The sequence below is a fragment of the Gambusia affinis genome, linkage group LG09 (genome assembly GCF_019740435.1).
Source record: "Gambusia affinis linkage group LG09, SWU_Gaff_1.0, whole genome shotgun sequence".
Classification (NCBI taxonomy): domain Eukaryota; kingdom Metazoa; phylum Chordata; class Actinopteri; order Cyprinodontiformes; family Poeciliidae; genus Gambusia; species Gambusia affinis.
Window position 1 is genome coordinate 22,825,107 of NC_057876.1, and position 17,853 is coordinate 22,842,959.

The 17,853-nt window shown below is 37.5% G+C and overlaps 2 protein-coding genes across 7 annotated transcripts in view; both read right to left on the reverse strand.

Annotated features, from left to right (window-relative positions):
• arhgef6 (Rac/Cdc42 guanine nucleotide exchange factor (GEF) 6) overlaps positions 1 to 10,218 on the reverse strand; it is a 37,385-nt gene extending 27,167 nt beyond the window's left edge. Inside the window, exons 1-4 of one of the 4 annotated variants that reach the window (XM_044127664.1) lie at positions 9,931 to 10,218; positions 7,016 to 7,099; positions 3,323 to 3,407; positions 565 to 683 (exon numbers count right to left, since the gene is read on the reverse strand). In XM_044127664.1, coding sequence (XP_043983599.1) covers positions 565 to 683; positions 3,323 to 3,407; positions 7,016 to 7,099; positions 9,931 to 10,095 — 453 coding nt within the window. In that variant the 5' untranslated portion in view covers positions 10,096 to 10,218. Of the gene's footprint in view, positions 1 to 564; positions 684 to 3,322; positions 3,408 to 7,015; positions 7,100 to 9,795; positions 9,859 to 9,930 lie in introns of those variants that run through there. The other 3 variants (XM_044127665.1, XM_044127663.1, XM_044127666.1) reach the window with 3 other exon arrangements.
• Positions 10,219 to 11,448: 1,230 nt separating this feature from the next.
• Positions 11,449 to 17,842, reverse strand: rbmx (RNA binding motif protein X-linked). 3 transcript variants are annotated; one of them, XR_006371764.1, is made up of 10 exons: positions 17,513 to 17,801; positions 17,299 to 17,408; positions 16,044 to 16,150; positions 15,806 to 15,959; positions 15,519 to 15,656; positions 15,301 to 15,412; positions 14,976 to 15,101; positions 14,180 to 14,271; positions 11,885 to 11,973; positions 11,449 to 11,585 (listed from the first exon to the last, which is right to left on the reverse strand). XR_006371764.1 is itself a non-coding variant. In XM_044127671.1 (9 exons), the coding sequence occupies exons 2-9, from the start codon at positions 17,405 to 17,407 to the stop codon at positions 13,143 to 13,145; spliced, it is 1,152 nt and encodes a 383-aa protein (XP_043983606.1). In that variant the 5' UTR covers position 17,408; positions 17,513 to 17,842; the 3' UTR covers positions 11,948 to 13,142. The 3 variants fall into 3 exon arrangements, 1 of the variants encoding a protein (XP_043983606.1); XR_006371763.1 differs by having other exon boundaries at positions 11,881 to 11,973; XM_044127671.1 differs by lacking the exon at positions 11,449 to 11,585 and having other exon boundaries at positions 11,948 to 13,456; positions 17,513 to 17,842.
• Between the last annotated feature and the right edge of the window lie 11 nt (positions 17,843 to 17,853).

A 17,853-nucleotide genomic window follows, 5' to 3' on the forward strand; every position in this document is an offset into this window, starting at 1 on the left:
CAACAGTGTTAATATTCTGAATTTGTTACACTGAAACACTGTTAGGTGACAGTCTGCTACTTGTTAACACCTCCCTGTCAGATGCTCTGCATATAGAGTGGATTAAGGATTTCAAACAGTTATAAACTTTAATGCTTTCATGCTGGTCATCTAGATTTTCTACTTATGACTGCCTTTCCCACAGAATTTTATTTAGGAGATTATTTCTTCATACAAAGGAATTGCAAAGCCATCTCAGAATATACTTTAGCATTTTCAACAAATTGGCTTAAAAAAACCTCTAAGACATATTTAAGCATTCCACCTGTCCATCATTTATTCCCACACTCATACAGATGGACAATTTAGAGAAACTAATTGACTCAGCAGTCATGTTTTTGGACTTTGAGAGGAGCTAGGAGTACCCTGAGAAAACCCATATATGTACAGGGAGAACATGCAAACTCCTTGATGAAAGACTTTCATCTTGCTGCAAGCCAACAGTGTTCCTAGCAGTGTCACTGTACAGCATGTGTTAAAACATTCAAAATATAAAATATAGCTGAAAATAAAGAGAAATCTTACCACTGATTTAGATTGTCTGCGCAAAGACCCTTTGGATCTGGTGGAGGACAGCGCGTGTGAAGACGTCGTCTGATTAGGAGAGGACGAACCAGACTGAGGACATCGCTCTGCTGCACAATCTACGCACACACACGGACAAAACAGGAAGCCTCAAATTAAGGTTACATTTCAGTGCTCTCACCTGGAAAAGGTACACAAACACGTCATGCAGGTGCACAACCACAGTGGAGAATGACAACTTGAAAATAATTCATATAAATAACGCTCTGCTGCTCTGCACCGCTCCAAGGCAGCAAACAAACAAAGCCTACGAATTTATGATTACTCACAGGATAATCGGATTTAACCAAAACTGACATTACAAGCCTGGAATAAACAAGCAGCTAAACAAAGAGCAGCCTTCAAATGAACAACATCAGAGATCGCTTGTGCAGCATCCATGTTGCTCTCTGATCATATTTTCTCCAAAGCTGCTCATGTCTGATAGCAATTTTATTGCACAAGCAGAGCCATGGGGAGAAAAAAAAAATCAAAATCAGATTTATGTCATCTCTAGCACTGTGTCATAAGTCAGCCACTGCTGCAGAGGAACTTTGATTTAAAGTCAGTAGATATCAGCTGCCCTGCAGTATGAGAGCAGTTCTGCCAGTGCACTGAACAGTAACCTTTCCACCGGCTGTCTTTGGAATAAAACAGACACAGACTAGCAAGCAGAAGCCCTCACAGAAGAAAACTCATTTCATGCCAACTGGAAGCTAGCCAAGTTTGTTGCTTATTGCTTTTTCAAATTACAAAGGATGACAAAGGAATATGATGCACATTTAACCTTCCAAACCTAAAATCGGATCAAATAAACATTAAAGGTTCGAGGATATAATCCGTAGAGGAACTTTCTCTTACTGGCATCGAAACAGCAATATTTTGTGTAGTCCTGTTTTATCAGCATATCATTTTGAATTCATGCCACTCTGATATGGTTTAGATTGGAAAAAGCAGGAGAGTCTCTGCTTTTCATACGCCGGCATATATTAAACTTAAAAATTATTGTTATCATTAAAAACAGACGCTGAAGGCAGTGACAGGTGGGACTCATAAATCCCATATGTGAACCCATCTGCACAGCGAAGCCCAACAACCCCGTCTGTTCAGTGGTCACCACTTTTTTACATGCAGAGGATTCAAGAAACAAACAAAGCAAGAAACATCTAAGGATGCTAAAAAGCAATGATCTCACAATAGATTGCAATAATTAGTATATAAATCAATCACAAGATGCACTAATCAGTCAGCCATAGATTTGATTCAGAATTAATCTGCACTTAATATCTGATTCTTTTCCCCAATTAATAAATTGCATCAAAATTTAGAGCTCCCAAAATTTTTTGTCTATAAATGCACTTGTTTCAGTTCAATAAAAATCACATAAAAGTTTAAGGTTCTTTTCATTTTTAGAAAAGACAAAGACCAGAATTGGTCAGAACTGGTCAAACTTCAAATAAAAATAAAAACTGACATCACATGAAAAAGTCTGATTGGTGAACCTCCCGACCAATCGCCTTCAAAGAAAGGCAAACCTTTTTTTATTCCCTAGCAACAACAGTAAAATGAAGTTTCAACTCCTCACATTGTGGCACAGTAATTTTTTCATTTAATTCATCAAGGGCAAACATGTGAATCAACTTTAAAAAATATTGCACACATATATTATAACAAGCTTGATTATTATTTACTTTTGACAAAAATCAAAATGCTGTATGGATCGTTGGTGCATTTATTTAATGAAAATGATTGGAGTTTTTTAAGCAATGAATTGTACAAAAGAAAAAAAAAATCATGGTATCTAAATATCTACAACCTAAATACTTAGTGGCAGAGCAAATAATTATCTCCATTGTGTTTGAATCACTTTAATGTATTACTTTTATCTGACAGACCCCAAACAAAGACTCCTCAATGAAGCAGTTAGTCCAGGATTTGTCTAGTGTTTCAAATTCCAACAATATTTTCATCTTTGTACCACATTTATTACAATATAACATACATGAGGTCACAGGATACTGTCTGAGGTGCATTAAAGCATGAAGAAAATGGCACACAGCGTGACACAAGCGCACACTGCCATGCAAGCTGACCATCTGTAACCCAGAGAGACATGTAGCCAAAACCCTCAGTGTAATCTCAACTCATTTACTAATGTTCTTTTTTGTTCATCGACCAAAAAATAAACTTAATCTGCGATTCCCAGATCATTCTAATAATAATTTACAATTTCTTAATTTGTTATATGTAATGCATTGAGGTGTGCTGAAATATGTAAAATTTACGGTTTCAAAAATCGTTGAAGAGTTTGTATCAGAATGACCCGTTTTCTCTGATTGCATAGACAACAGAGTCAAACACCGCTGCCCCTCCCACACCTGTTGCTGCACACTCTCAGTCAGCTTACTGAAAGAAGGATTCTATAATTTTTTTGGGGGGTGTTTTTTTTTTTTTTTTTTTTACCATAAATAAAAGTTACATTTTTAGAAATCTGACATCTGACAACAGCTGACATGAAGCTTCTCATTCCTTAAAACAATTGGATGCAATAAAAGGTCCAATAAATCATTTGCTCTTAGATAAAAACTAAATAAATGTTACAATGGCTAATGTTTTCTTTCTCTTTTTGCTGCCATTAGAGACAAAAAACTAAGAGTGTTGAACTTTTACTTGGACTAGCAAACTGAACCGCAGCAAAGACAAAGATGAGAACTGTTACCTTGCGTGGCAAAGTTGAATGCCAGCAGCGTATTCAGGACCTTTCCAAAATTCTCTCCAGTGTATAACCACTCTGGTTCAAACCCCTGGATGGAAAAGAAACAGAGAAAATACAGTCAGACAAAAAAAAAAAAAAACTGAAACAATCTGTTCATACAAACTGGGATAATTTAAACCTAGGCGTAAAGCATGTTTCATTCAGTTTGCATTGAGCCCATAGATCCAGATTTCTACCGACTGGGATCACAGCACGGCGTTCCAACAAGTTAAAATTCAACTCCATTGAGTTGACTTTTAATTTGTAAGATTACCATAATAGAGCTCTAGCCCAAAAACAGCCATAATAGAGTTTGTTAGCGTTAGTACCTTTGGATCTACCTCGGACCACTGGTGAAGTTTTCAGGTAGGAGGAGCTACGTATCATCTACTGACTGAATAATACCAGCATTTTGTTTCAATTATCTCCCAGTTTATATTTCCTTATAACTTTGTGACCTAGTTCAAATTTAAAATCTTAAAATATTACATTAAGATTTATAGTGTATTTGATTTATCTCTGTAATCGGAGTTTAGATCCGGATATGGCTTCACAGCTTCACATCTCTGTGTCGCGTCTAGATGGAAGTAGGAAAATTAGTAGCAATAAGCCAATTATTGAAATGTTAACTACAACTGGAAACAAAAGATGGCGCATCGTATGAGCAGGCGTTAAAGCAACACCTAATGGTTGCCATGGGAGATTCAAGGATTGTCAAACAAGCGTGAATGTTTCATGCAACCCACAAACACTCCAGGTATCTGTTTGCTGAGGGAATAACATACATCATGGTATAAAGTGCTAAAAAGTCAGTTTTGCGTAGTACCCCTCCCTGCTTTTCAGAGTACATTTTCATATGAAAATCTTGTATTTACCCTGTTAAAGCTGGTGGAAACTGAGGGTAGGTAATTATGGCCCTGAAAGCCTACCGTAGGTTCCTGGAAAAGGTTCTGTGGCAGAAACATAGCTAAGGAGTAGGTCAAGTTAGCTCCTTAACAGGGAAGAGTGAGTTTTGTTGCTTTTGTGAGTCACACTAACAAGACTCTTATTCTTCCATGCAACACAAACAAAAGGAGACCTATACTGAAGCAGCATACATAAAGTGATCATAAGGCAAAGATAACCACAGATATTTTGAACCTGACCCCCTTTATGCAATAAAACAAACAGAGAAACACTCATTTGCAATTCTCTTTCCACTTCCCTGCACTCACAGTGCCAGCTTAGCCCAACTCAGACAGCTATCGTCTTTCCTCCAGTGGATAAAGTTTCACATTTTAATAAAACATCTTAAATATAGAGGCTGAGCACTGTAACAGCAGATTCAGGAGTTGTGTTTAGCTGTGTTTTTTGTGTGTGACGTGTTCAGGTATGAAATCAACAGAGAGAAAAACGTCTCCATGACTGTTTTGAATAAAATTAAAATGAGCAACAATATGGGCTGCGTGCTTTATTTCTGGTCACTGGTTTCTGGTAATGATGGAGTTATTGCAGTAGACAAGTCAGTCATGTAGGTTTTTAACATGGATTTAAGTGTGCTAGTTATGAGATTTTGACCTAAGTTGTAATAGTTGTTGCACTAAATGACAGTTGCAAAGTATGAACAAAGGGCAAACACATCTTCTACATTTCACAACAATGATAAAAAAAAAAATCAGGCCATGAACAGTAATTGACTCTTCCTCCTTGTCATCTGCAAGCAGAAGTGAAAGCAGTTACCCAGCTTTCTTCATGTAGGCACTGGACAGTCAGGCATTATTTACTTATCAGAGCAAAAGGCAAAAAAAGATGCCATAATCGCAGAGGGAAGGGCAGGGTTTGTAGTAGCCACATAGACATCACCAGGCTGATACTTTTGACAGCGCCTCTCAGAAACCTTCTGCCAGTGACCTAGTGGCTGCTCACAGAACGTCTAATTATGGGCTAAACCAGAGTTGGTGGATAAAAAGCAAAGAGGACCTCCCAGACATAACAAGCCATCTGGGCAGGACTATTGAACCACTAAAGTGAGCCAAGCTTGCTGACTCAAATTGCTGCTTAAACAGAGTGAGTGATGTGTTTCAAAACCACAACAGATTATTTATAACAGACTGGGAGAGACATTAATGTCTGCTGTTCTGGTTAGGTGTAGAACTGGCTGCAATTGAGAAAGACACTCTTGCATGAAAGAAAAAGTCCCAGTTGGTCCATGCTTAGTTGTCTAATAAAGTTTTAAAAAGTTACCATCATACACATCTTAGTGTTTAATGCTACCTCACTTGTTGATATGCTTTTTTTGTTGTTAAAAAACATTTCCAGTTGTAGTAACACATGTTAAGGTGACAGAAACTAAAGTAGCAACATGAATCACTCTTATGAAGATGATACGGTTCATATTACAACTGAACATACAAACCAAGAAATAAATAAGCAAATATCAACATACTATATTCCTGTTTCAGCATGGGTGAGTTACTGTTATCAAGGTTTATTAATTATATATTTTTTTAAAGTTACTTTCCAAAATTAAAAAGAAAGTCCATCATACCATTCCTATGATTTAAATCCCACAAGAAAAATGACTCAGAAACCCTTTCTCCCCGCTGTACGGAGCATGGAGTAGTGCAGGACTCCCATCCCCAACCCGTTGCTGAGCACTTCTAGTCAACATGAACATGAACACATGACTACAACTACGCTTTTATTTGCTTACAAAAAAATTAAATCGGTTTTAAAATACTTCTGGTTGTGAAAAACATGGTAATTTTGCAGAGATTGGAGGAGTGCCACTAATCAACCTATTAACACAGTAAAAGTCTACGGTTGTACATTAAAATGACCTACAGAACAGATAGCACACCTACATAATCACCTATCAGTTTATTATAAGCCAACTTTGCAACAAGAATGTTTATTTTAAATTACTATTAAATTGAGAAGGATTTGCTGAAGACTATAAATAAATATAATAATAAAAAACACTAATTATCCATACTCCATATATCAATAATAATTATAAATCAAGAAGTAACACAATTTCAGCAGGAGTAGATATGACTGCTAGATTGTAATCATAGGTTAACATCTCTCACACCAATCCGGTGCTATTTGTGTTATTCTTTCCATAATTCTAAAAAGTGCTTGAAAAATGCCACTGAACTTATTGTTTAAACCTAAATAATTTTAAATATAGAACAATATTGTTATGACTGCAAGAATCAATAGCAATAAATATTTCGGTGGCAGTAAGTATAACTTTTTTTGCATAATGAAGACATTTAGATCATGTCATATGTTTGTAGCTACAGATTTAAGCGCCATATAATAATAATGTTAAGGTTACACCACGGACCATAATTACTTCCCTTTTTCTAAAACAGAATCCTGGATTGGATGTCTGTGACAACATTAAACAAGTTTTTTTTATTTGTTAATTTACATAGGAATGTAAAAGAGAAAGTAAGCTTACAAGGAAGTGAATTATTGCTATTTGAAGTAAATGAATCAGGTTGTGAGAGTAAAAAAACATCCCATCTTCCCTAGTCAAACCTAATAAGCAGATCACAACACAAGAAAGAGTGTGATCAAAGCTTTCCCTTTGGACTGCAGCAGACTATGGGGACGGAATAAAGCGCTGCCGACAGAAAATGATCATGAAAAGACACTGAGGCAACTTACCTCCACTTTCAACGACGAGCATCCTCTTAAAAACTCCTTGATGTTGGAGATACAGTCAGCTTCAGTTCTTGAATCCTGGGAATACTGAGCAAAGAAAATAAATATATAAACCCGCACCTCGGTTTAGTAATCCAAGCGGGCATATGACACACATTGGCTCCTCAAGACCGTCAGAGCTTTAGTTTTAGTGTCACTTTGAAGAAACAAAACCCCACAAAATTCTAAACCCAATCCAAATGTTGCGCCTCATAATTTCAAACATTACTGAATGGCTAATGAATCTCCTCCGTGCCGTCATAAACCACAGAAACGCCAAAGAAGCCACATTTAAGCAAAACATCCGCTCACTTTGCAGACTTTCAAAATAAAGGTCTCTTTTAACAGCAAGTATAAAGTACGTATGAAAAAAAGGCATAGATTTCACATATTAATCAAAGCTAGAACATACTTACTACGCAAACGCTGTGGATCTAGGAGTAATAACATGAAGATAAACCAAAATAGCTCGTAAGAAAAGAGAAGCTGCAACTTCCGGTTGCATTTTGTTTCGTACTTTTCAAAGAGGAGGTCGCAGCAGTGTTTCATCAAGCAGTCGAGTTGCGCTGCCCCACCAGTTTACACTTTTAAATAGCGTTTTACGGCCGACGTGGTGCATTCAGGTGTAGTTGTACGCTACAGTGTTAACGCCGCAATAAACTGTGTAGGTACTGATAATGACTATGACGTTTATTTAAAGCTCAAATATCACAGTAGTCTTATTAAACACTTAATAAATAACGCCTTTGACCGTTTCACAGTTTCTGAAAGTTTCAGTAAAACTCCAAAGGCATTTTTAGAATTTTATGATTTCAATCATTAGCTTATTTATTGGACATATGAATATATATATAAAAATAATAAAAGTAACCTAATTATATGTAGGTGCTAAATGCCGGAATAATGTGGAAAAAAAATGCACCAAGATTACTACAGATTTAAACAATTTGAAGAATCGAAGATGAGGACTTTACCATAGCTTTGTCCATTTCTGATAATTCACTATATTTGACAGAACTGGCACATGCAGACATATTTTAAAGCAACACCTTAGAGACACTGCTTACCAGTGTAACATCGGGAAATAAAAATAAATACTTTGTGGACTCAAACTGCCTGGCCCAAATCAGAGAATTTAAAAGGAAAATTTCCTAAATACTAAGAAAATCCAAATTTGAATTAAATATATCCTGTTTATAAGGCTGGCATTTAGCTAGCATAACTAATTTTGATAAGCCTAATTCACTTTGAAGTCAGTTGAAGCCAGATAATCCCATGAATTATCTTTATGAAAAAGAAGCTACTCTTTAAATAATTATTTGTAGTCTTTAATTGTGAATTTTATATATTTTTTTCCAAGTACTATGTCCATCCATCCATCCATCCATTTTCTATTCACCCTTTGTCCCTAATGGGGTCGGGAGGGTTGCTGGTGCCAATCCCCAGCTAACGTTCTGGGCGAGAGGCGGGGTTCACCCTGGACAGGTCGCCAGTCTGTCGCAGGGCAACACAGAAAACAGACAGGACACACAACCATTCACACCTAGGGAGAATTTAGAGAGCCCAATTAACCTGACAGTCATGTTTTTGGACTGTGGGAGGAAGCTGGAGAACCCGGAGAGAACCTACGCATGCACAAGGAGAACATGCAGAAAGACCATGCAGAAAGACCCCGGGCTGGGAATCGAACCCAGGACCTTCTTGCTGCAAGGCAACAGCTCTACCAACTACGCCACTGTGCAGCCCCCAAGTACTATGTAATGTGAAAAAATAGATATGTGCTTTTTATGCTTTATTATGACATCAAAACAAATTTTATATGCAAGATGCTATACAAGCGTATAGCATCTTGCATGTGTCTGAAAAAAATACCTCTTATGGTGGCATAGTCTTATATTTAAATACAGTGAGGCAACCAGAGCCGTACTACACAAAATGAGCATAAGCAGTTTTCTAATCTACTCTGGAATTCACCTACAGAGTAAATTAATTAAATATTCTGTATTAAAATATTCTAAAAATCAAAACAAATGACTTACTTGCTTTTAATCAAGATCATGTTAAAAAATTATAATTTTAGTTTTTATTACATTTAGTCGATCAAAGGAGTCCAGCTTTACCGAGATAATTTAATGAAATCAGTGTTTAAAGGTACAACCTTTTAAAATGCTAAGTGTTGAGAGGGGAGGCGTTAGTAAACATTTAAATAAGATTTGAAGATTTAATTTCACAGCTTCTTCAACATAGATAATCTAGTGTACAATTTGTACTTGAACGCGCCATATTCTCCACCGTAAACCCCAGTAAAGACGCGCAATGGCTTGACAGCAGGGCAGAAATGGTGGGGAAACGCATCTCGACGCAACACCGGGAAGAGCAGCCGCTCAAGAGGAAGTGACGACCTGAATTTGCAACTGTTATTATCAACTTTGTTACCTCCACATTTAACATACAAAATCACTTTAATCGCACTAAAAAGTCAAAATGTTATTGCTCTGGTGAATTCTCCAGGTATAACTATTGAAAGTGTGAACTATTTGGTGCACTCCTATGGCAAATCTAGGCTTGTTTTAGTAGGTTTCACACTGACCTACTCAGTCATATCAAGAATGCGGAACATTTTTTCCCCCACAGGAAATCGCTTATTGAAATTTGTAGGCTGTAAACTCGCAGAAAACCTACTTTAATCCGACGCAGCACTTCCTGAAAAAGTAATAGAAAAGCGTTCAGCTGTCAAAACTTACAGCTCGGGTAGAGAATGCAAGGCCAGGGCTGCAGACAAGTTCCTGTCGGTATCACTTTCATCAAACCCCTCCCTTCTTTTCACCGAGATCAGTCGATCGTTTGACATTTGTTTACTTAATAAATCAGCAGCTCACCTTGGGCGTGAAGCCAGGTATAAGTTTCTCCGTGAGCTTGCACAGGACGACCCCATCCTTGAGTGATGTTTTCAGAAACTCCTCCGGGTCCGATATGTTCTTTTTGGGCGAGCTGAGCACTCCTAACGATATCAACCACGTTACCGTCTGCTCCTCGGGATTCATAGCTCCACAAAATGATCATCGCCTAAGCCCGCATTGCTAAAACAGAAAAGTGGCGGCCTGTTCCGTATCAATATGCAACTCACATCCGCACTTCTGCTAAAGTAAAAAAAAAAACACACAAAAAAAAACGAGGCGGCGAGAGGGGGGTGGGGGGGTGGAAGACGCAGTTACTACACGCAAAACTGATGATCACCCCTACTGGCAAACAGGCACCTCAACAATACACAGGGTGCTGGATTTCCCCTTGCAAAGCAGCACATGTTGTGAGAGAGAGCAGATGGTATCATCAAGTACAAATCAAGCAAGGCTCAGAAAATAAAGAAACTAACTGATATCTTACATGCATCAGCATATTTTTGCATGAGGGAAAAAAAACAGCAGGTCTGCAACAAGACTGACGGGGTGTTTTGCAACTAATTTAGGAAACTTGCAAATGTGAAATTCATATTCTCTCACTGTTCTTTAAAGTTTAATAATTTGAGTTTGGATTGGAAGATTCATTTTTACACTAACAGGCCTAAATAAAGTCCAATTGCTTTCAGAAATTAGCCAACTTGTATATTTATCTCACGTGCATGTAATTTCTCAGTTATGTTTTCGATGTTTACTCCCAAATCCAATTTATCTGAAAAACGCATTTAAAACTTTGCTTAACCAGAATGTTGTACAGTAGTAGAATAGAGCAAAACAAAACAGAGTGGAAGAAAAAAAAACATTACTTGAAAACATTAAACCTCATTAAGTTTTTCACATCTTCACCTAATTATATAAAAAAAATGTATTAGCTCCTGCAGAACACAGCAGACTAAGCAAGTAATTTAGCAAAAATAAAATGGTCCAGCCAAAGTCCTGACCTGAATTTATTTAGAATTTGTGGTAAGACTTTGGAATTCAGGGATGGGCAAAAAAATTCAGTCTAGTCATGCCAATCTGGTACAGACTAGGCCCAAAAACCTGCAGCAGTAAGCGCAAAGAAAGATAATTCTCCAAATGACTGTTGATGTCAAACATGGTTGTGGTTACGTTTCCTTCAACTTCACAATTATGTTACTTTGTGTTGGTCTAACGCACAAAGCCTTAAAGTACCTTAACGTTTGTGAGAGATAAGAAAAGGGAAAAGTTTGAGTATAAATACATTTTCAAGGTATCACTGGTGTAACCGGGTTAAACTTTTAGAGCACACCCCAATTTTTAAATCCATCTTATCAAGTATTTCTATACCAAAGGTTAGCATCACTTCAAAAAGTCTGGAAAATGAATTTGGATTTGCTATGTTAAGAAATATTACACATCAACTGCTTTACTGAACATCTTTCCCAGTTTCACTGTTATATTGAGACAAAAAGGAAAAGCTGATTTTAAAGACTTTATTTAAAACAACAAATATCAAATTTAACCACTTCCTCAGTCTGGACTCTTCCAACAAGTTTTTCCAGTCGAACAGTTTCATCCAACCCCTGCAACAGTGGGCTGCAACAGCACCTGTAAAGCTATGAAAAAAAATTTAATCAAACTGAAAGTTAGATCTATAGAATGATAGCAAGTTTCAGCTAATCTTACAAATCAGGAACAATTTAAAATGTATAAATGAGTTTATACGCGATTAAAGGAGGACCAGTTGTCTGGGCTCCAGAGGGAGTAAGGCAACACAACATATTGTTATAATATTGGTGTGCAACATTGATATTGTATATGACTGGGGTGCAAAGAACGTGTTGGCCAACATATTCCACGTTACATGCTAATGTAATATTTGATCAAGAAGCTGTTATGTGCTGGACATACCTACGTTGATTAAAGACGATCTGGTTAAATCAGTCCAACAAATGGAGGATAGAACTCTGGTTTATTTCAGCAGCCATTGCTTTGATGTTCATCCTGCAACAGAAAAAAAGATTAACATTGTCCTTGTCTTAAGTGTGTATTGAAAAATAAAAATATAAAGATATTGTAGTTCTCAATCCAAGTTTCTCCGTATGATTTTTATTTTCCTCCAGTTAGGCTGCTGGGTTGATGGCGTTTCTCCACAGGTCTCCAGTGTTTTGGGGCATGCTTGTAGAAGAGGTTTGGTTACTGAACAGAATTTATGCCTTCTTGGCTTTTACCAAGACAAAACGTTTTTTACTAGATGTCACTTAATGTCAAACAAAAAATAGTGATGCCAATTCTTTGAAACTGCACAACTCGTTGAGCAAAAAAAAAAAAGTTTTGAGGGCTCAGATTGTCAATCTTGTTGATCAAAAGGAAGAAATCCTCATGGTTTGTTGCTCTTAAAAAGTTACCATATCAAACAATTAAAAGCGCTTATTTCAGTTGACTTCCTTATTGCAGTGTCTCCTGAGGCAAAAGTTGTCTGGAGTGAAGATTGTAATACAGGACAATGAGAAACTCATTTACAGGTGAGAAACAAAGGTTTGCTTTGCTTACCAGCTGATGACTATCGGTCGAGTTGTGTTTGCTTGTTGCCTTTGGTTTTGTCGTTGCATGTCATCAAATTGCTCTAGGGTGATGGATCCATTTCCAAGGGGAACTACATTGGAACATTTTGACAGTAACATTTCCCCATCTGGCAAACAGTAGTGTCCAGTTGGAAGCACATTTGTTTAATATTTCATTCCACTCCATCACATGTGCGAACAGACTCACCTATGATTACAGAACTTTGCAAAGGAGACGTGTCGTCCCTTTTTCCCCACATTTGTTAGAAATCTTGAGGTGAAAAATCGATGAGCAGATGTAGAGTTTCAACTAAAAGCTTTATTAGCGTATGAAAGCCATATTTAGGGCATTGCAAATTCAATTCACACTGAACTGACAAAAACACTTAATAACTACACTGTGACATAGGTAAAGAAATACTATGTATAAAAAATGGGGGGAAAAAAAATACACATAAAACGGGGAAAGTAAAAGATACAAAGCTAAGCTTCCTAAGTCACAGAGTTAAGACACATTTTGTCCGTTTGTATTCATCAGATTTCTTCCAAAACATGTGTCAAGTATGTACGAAGATCAAAGTTTGCATTAATGAGACTTCCAAGTCCATTTTAGTATCTGCTGCGAGCCATTCCTCTATCAGGCCGACCGCCACCACGGCCACCGCGAGGCCCTCCACGACTTGAGCCATACGAGTCACGAGGAGGGTAGCCTCTCTCGCCAGGGGGGGCCGGGCCCCTTTCCTGCCTACCCATTCTTTCTCCACGGCTCGGAGGGTACGGGTCACTCCGGCTGCTGGGGTAACTGTCACGACTGCCATAGCCGTCCCTGGAGCTGCTGCCATAGTCATCGTAACGACTGCTTCCACCGCTTCCACCATAGGATGGTGGGGGGCCCCGTGAGGGTGGGGCGCTGCGAGAGTTACCTGCAGGGTCAATGGTTCAGGTAATGGTTCAGGTAAGGTTCAACTTCAATAAATTACTTGCACCGTTAAGTGCGCACTTTCTGCCAATAGAATTCATCCTGTGACAAATTTCATGGGTTGTGTGTTGTTGTTTTTTTCATCTTCCATTTGTTTGAGTTCTACATTTAATGTGGATGTTTTAGTTGATGAGCAGTTGCAGTTGACATAAAATTTGTCTTCTACATTGAATAAGTGGGTAGTGTTACTCCATTTCTGCATGCCATTTACTCAGGAAGCCATTTTTTCTTTAAGAGGTCCAGGTGAAGAAAAGAGACGAGGTTTTCTGACTTGTCTTGAAGGTTTGTGAAGTTTACTCCTTGAGGGAGTGCTTTGCTAGGCAACACTTAATGGACATTTCCAAGGTTTTTGAGGGATCCTTACAGTTGCATACTCTGCGTCAAGTCAAATCAAATTGTGTCTTTGCCTGAAATTGTCACACTTTTGATAAATATAGAAATTGCACTGAGTGGACTGAGCTTTTAGTCAAATTTCTGCTTTTAGCATAGAAGCCAATATTTAAATTAAATATAAATGTGCGAGTTGGAGGTTTGTTCAAGGTGAAAGTTCTTCTCTTGGGAGGTAGTGAACTTGAGCTTTCTGTTGCAGCCTGTGCCATGACTTATTTTTGCAGCTTTTTCCTGTGTGACAGTAATAATTTGTTGAGCTCATGGAGCTGTATCTTACCGTAACCATCATAGGAATCTCTGTAGGAGCCACCACTAGGACGATCCATGTAGCCTCTTGGCTCTCTGCCACCTCCATAACCATCACGGTCACTTAATAAAAAAATATAACAACCCCGTTATAAATAGACGAGCAGGTGTGATTTTAAGAATGTCTTAAAACCTTAAGAATTAAAGCAAACCTGTATCTAAGCCTGTCATAGAAAGCCCATGAGTTATTAAAATAAACTCAATAATTTGCATTTGGTTGTTCGTTTTCTTCCCATTTCTCCTTCTACCAGACTGGACAACAAAAGGCTTCACTCCAGTGTGTTGACCCGACTGACCCCTCCCTTCTTGTTGCTTTAGCTGAAGGAGTGAACTCTGGTGTCAGTTACTTGCCAGGTGCACATTATTGCAGACACAAGCCAGAAAACGCAAGTGGAGTTATTCAAATGGAGCGTTTTTGTTATTAGTTTGCACTTTTGTTTATAAAAGTAAATCTGGCAGTTTTCCTGGTATGAAACCTAAGATTAATATTTTTGAAGGGCAATTTTACATACAGAAACTTCATAATCTATTTTATTTATGGTTTTAGATGCGTGTAGGTTTTTATTTTTAATTTAATTCAGTGTTTTTGGTTGTTTTGTTTATGTTCTTTTGCATGTTTAAAATCTCTTTCAGTTCCAGTGTAAACTGTTGCTTAGAAATTACAGTTTTGAGCTTTGATGTAATTCTTCATCATTACATTACAATTCATCACAATCATTTCTGGGTAATTTATCATCAAGCAAAATATGCTACAGCGACAGGCATACCTGTATCCTCTTGACATTGAGCCATAGTCATCTCTGGAGCCAGAACTAGAATATTCTCTGTAGGAGTAATCTCTGGGAGGGGGTCCATAGTCCCGGTCTCTTGAGCTGTAATCCCGGCTGGAGTATCTAAGAATCATTAAACAGGACAGATCTATATAGGCTCATCACAACAACAAGGTACAATAAAAGTGTTTATGGAGCGTTTATTCTACATCTTTCCCATATTATCTTTTAGTAAATCCTTTTTTTTTTAATCCCATGTGTAAATGTTCCTGTTTATGCTCAGAAATAATTCACAATAGACCCTGGTTCTGATATTTCCTACCCATCTTTAGGGTTGTAATGGTCATCTCTTGGGGAGGGATAATCATCTCTCCTGGACATGGAGTCTCTGCGGGGTGGAGGGCCATAGGGATCCCTGTCTCTGGACATGGGAGCTGAAATGACAACAAGTTAACAGATATATCCCCCAAACGTTAAGAAACAATAAAAAAAAAAAAAAAAGAAAGAAATGAATATTCTGAGACCGTTTTAAATACTCACGTCTGCTCATGGGACCAGATAGGGCCGACCTCTTGGGTGGAGGACCCCCATTGCGAACTGGTGGACCTCGTTTCATTGGGGGACCTCTGGATGACATCCGACTATAATAGCCATCTCCATCTTCTGAATCATAGTAGTCTTAAAAGATGGACATATTTTCAGCATTCATCCAAGTTTATTAATGTCTATATTTAAAAATGCCTGTATTATCGAGAGGAAATCAAAGTACAATTCCTACTTTGTGTGCAAACTCTGCCAAAAAAAACTAATTCTGATTAAAATCTTACCTCTGGATGGGGGCCCCCTCATTCCTCCCCTTGACCCACGGGGGCCTCTGGGAGGACCCCGGCTTCGAGAATGCATAGGCGGTCCTCGTCTGCCAGAACTCTCAAACTGAGGCTTTGTAGCTTGCTCCACTTTAATAGGCTTCCCATCCAAAGACTGGTAAAAAAAAAAATTACAATTACAATCAGAACTTCAAAATTTAATAAAAAAATAATATCTTGAAGAAAAATAAAGACCCACCTTTCCATTCATTTCCCGGGCGGCATCTTTTGCATCAGCCGGACTTTCAAAGGTTACAAAAGCAAAGCCCCTCGATTTGTTTGTTTCACGGTCCTTCATTAGAAGTACTGAAACATAGATACAAAAAGGTGAGAAAAGGTAAGACCAGAATTTTTTTTTTCTTTTTAAACAAAAATTTCAAAACATTTTCAGATTTAAAACATAACAGTTTATTTTTAAAACACTGGTTGAAAGTTTGGTATAACCTACTGATTTGAAAGTTGATGTGTCGCCATCGGAAAGTATGCAGTCTTACTAAAATCGTTTTGATTCCCATTGATAATATAACATTCAAAATCTATGTCGTCAAATGCCAAGTATTCTGTTCACATAGCCAGGACATATCAATGTTTAGGTTTGATAAAATCTTGATTTGTTTGGCTGAATTGGGATGTTTTTCTTTTAAAAATCCGTCATTTTTCAGAATTTGTACTCAAAAAAAAACAACAACAAAAAAAACCCATATATACACATATATATATATATATATATATATATATATATATATATATATATATATATATATATATATATATATATATATATATACAGACACATTTGATCACAGAGCCTCTATTGACCATGTGCAATGTCCAAAGTCTCTTGGGGAGGAAAAATTGACAAATTGTGACTTAATCTCAACATTAAACTCTTATTAAAAAAAAAATAAATGTTATGTCTATTATACCAAAACAGAATATTTAACCCATGACTAATTCTGAAAAGATTATGTAGTAACAAAGGTGACCCTTTGCCTGGATAAAGATACAAGTCATTTATTTGAACAATTCATTGAGATAACCAGAATCTGTGTTCCTATTTTAAGCAACTTTTGGGGCTTAGCGGGCATTCAACACTACACCCTTAATGTAATTGGGCAAAGGAAATAAAACAGCTTAATATTTCAGCATTTAATTATACATCCATAAACTATTTAGCTTTTCAAAAGACCCCTCAGAGTATTTTGAAAAAAAACACTCATCATATCTATCGAAAGTGAAAATGAAACATTCCGAGTTCAAAGTCTTCAGTATTTATTTTAGATATTGGTAAAACTGCTAAACAAAAGGAAAAGATTCAATTTAAACTGTAATATTACAAATAAAATATTAAATTTTAAGTGTGTATTAAGTACAGCAAAACATAAGCTTTGTACGCGGTGTTAAATCAGTAGAAAATTAAAATCGAGTTCTACTTGTGGAGGGGTCATTCCCACCTTCGACGATCCTGCCATATTTGCTGAAGTACTGCTCCAAGGCCTTGTCGGTGGTCTCCGTGTTGAGTCCACCGATGAAGAGCTTCCCCGGTCGGTCTGCTTCGGCCATTCTGAAAAACAAAGAAAATGCCGTTCGGGTCAACTATCACACGGAAAATATTGCACAGGAACGATAAAAATGCTCTTAAAAACGGATCATTTGCTAGATAATTACCTTTTTGCTGGTTTCCAGTCGCTCAACGCGCAAAATGGCGATAAACGCGCCACCAATATCAGAGAAACAGTTATTCACGTTAGAAGACTTTCCCCACGAGCTACAAAAAAAACACTTCAATACTGCGGTTTAGGCGCTACGTGTGAAATATTTAAAACAACACGAACTTAGTCTGCTCAAAGCATGCAGGCTAACAACGTGCTATAACGAGGAACAACGAAATTTATCAGGCTTTAGGAGGATACAATGATAGTGAACAACGGTTGCTCTTCTTCCTCTATTTACCTTCTTCCGGCTAAAATACATACTCCTGACCCCTAGTGGAACTCCAAGGCGCTGCA

Coding starts and splice junctions, on each gene's coding strand:
- rbmx (XM_044127671.1), bottom strand. CDS start 17,407: ATGGCCGAAGCAGACCGACCGGGGAAGCTCTTCATCGGTGGACTCAAC. Junction 16,151..17,298: donor ATATGGCAGGATCGTCGAAG/GTGGGAATGACC, acceptor TCTATGTTTCAG/TACTTCTAATGAAGGACCGT. Junction 14,272..14,975: donor TCAATGTCAAGAGGATACAG/GTATGCCTGTCG, acceptor TTTTTTATTAAG/TGACCGTGATGGTTATGGAG.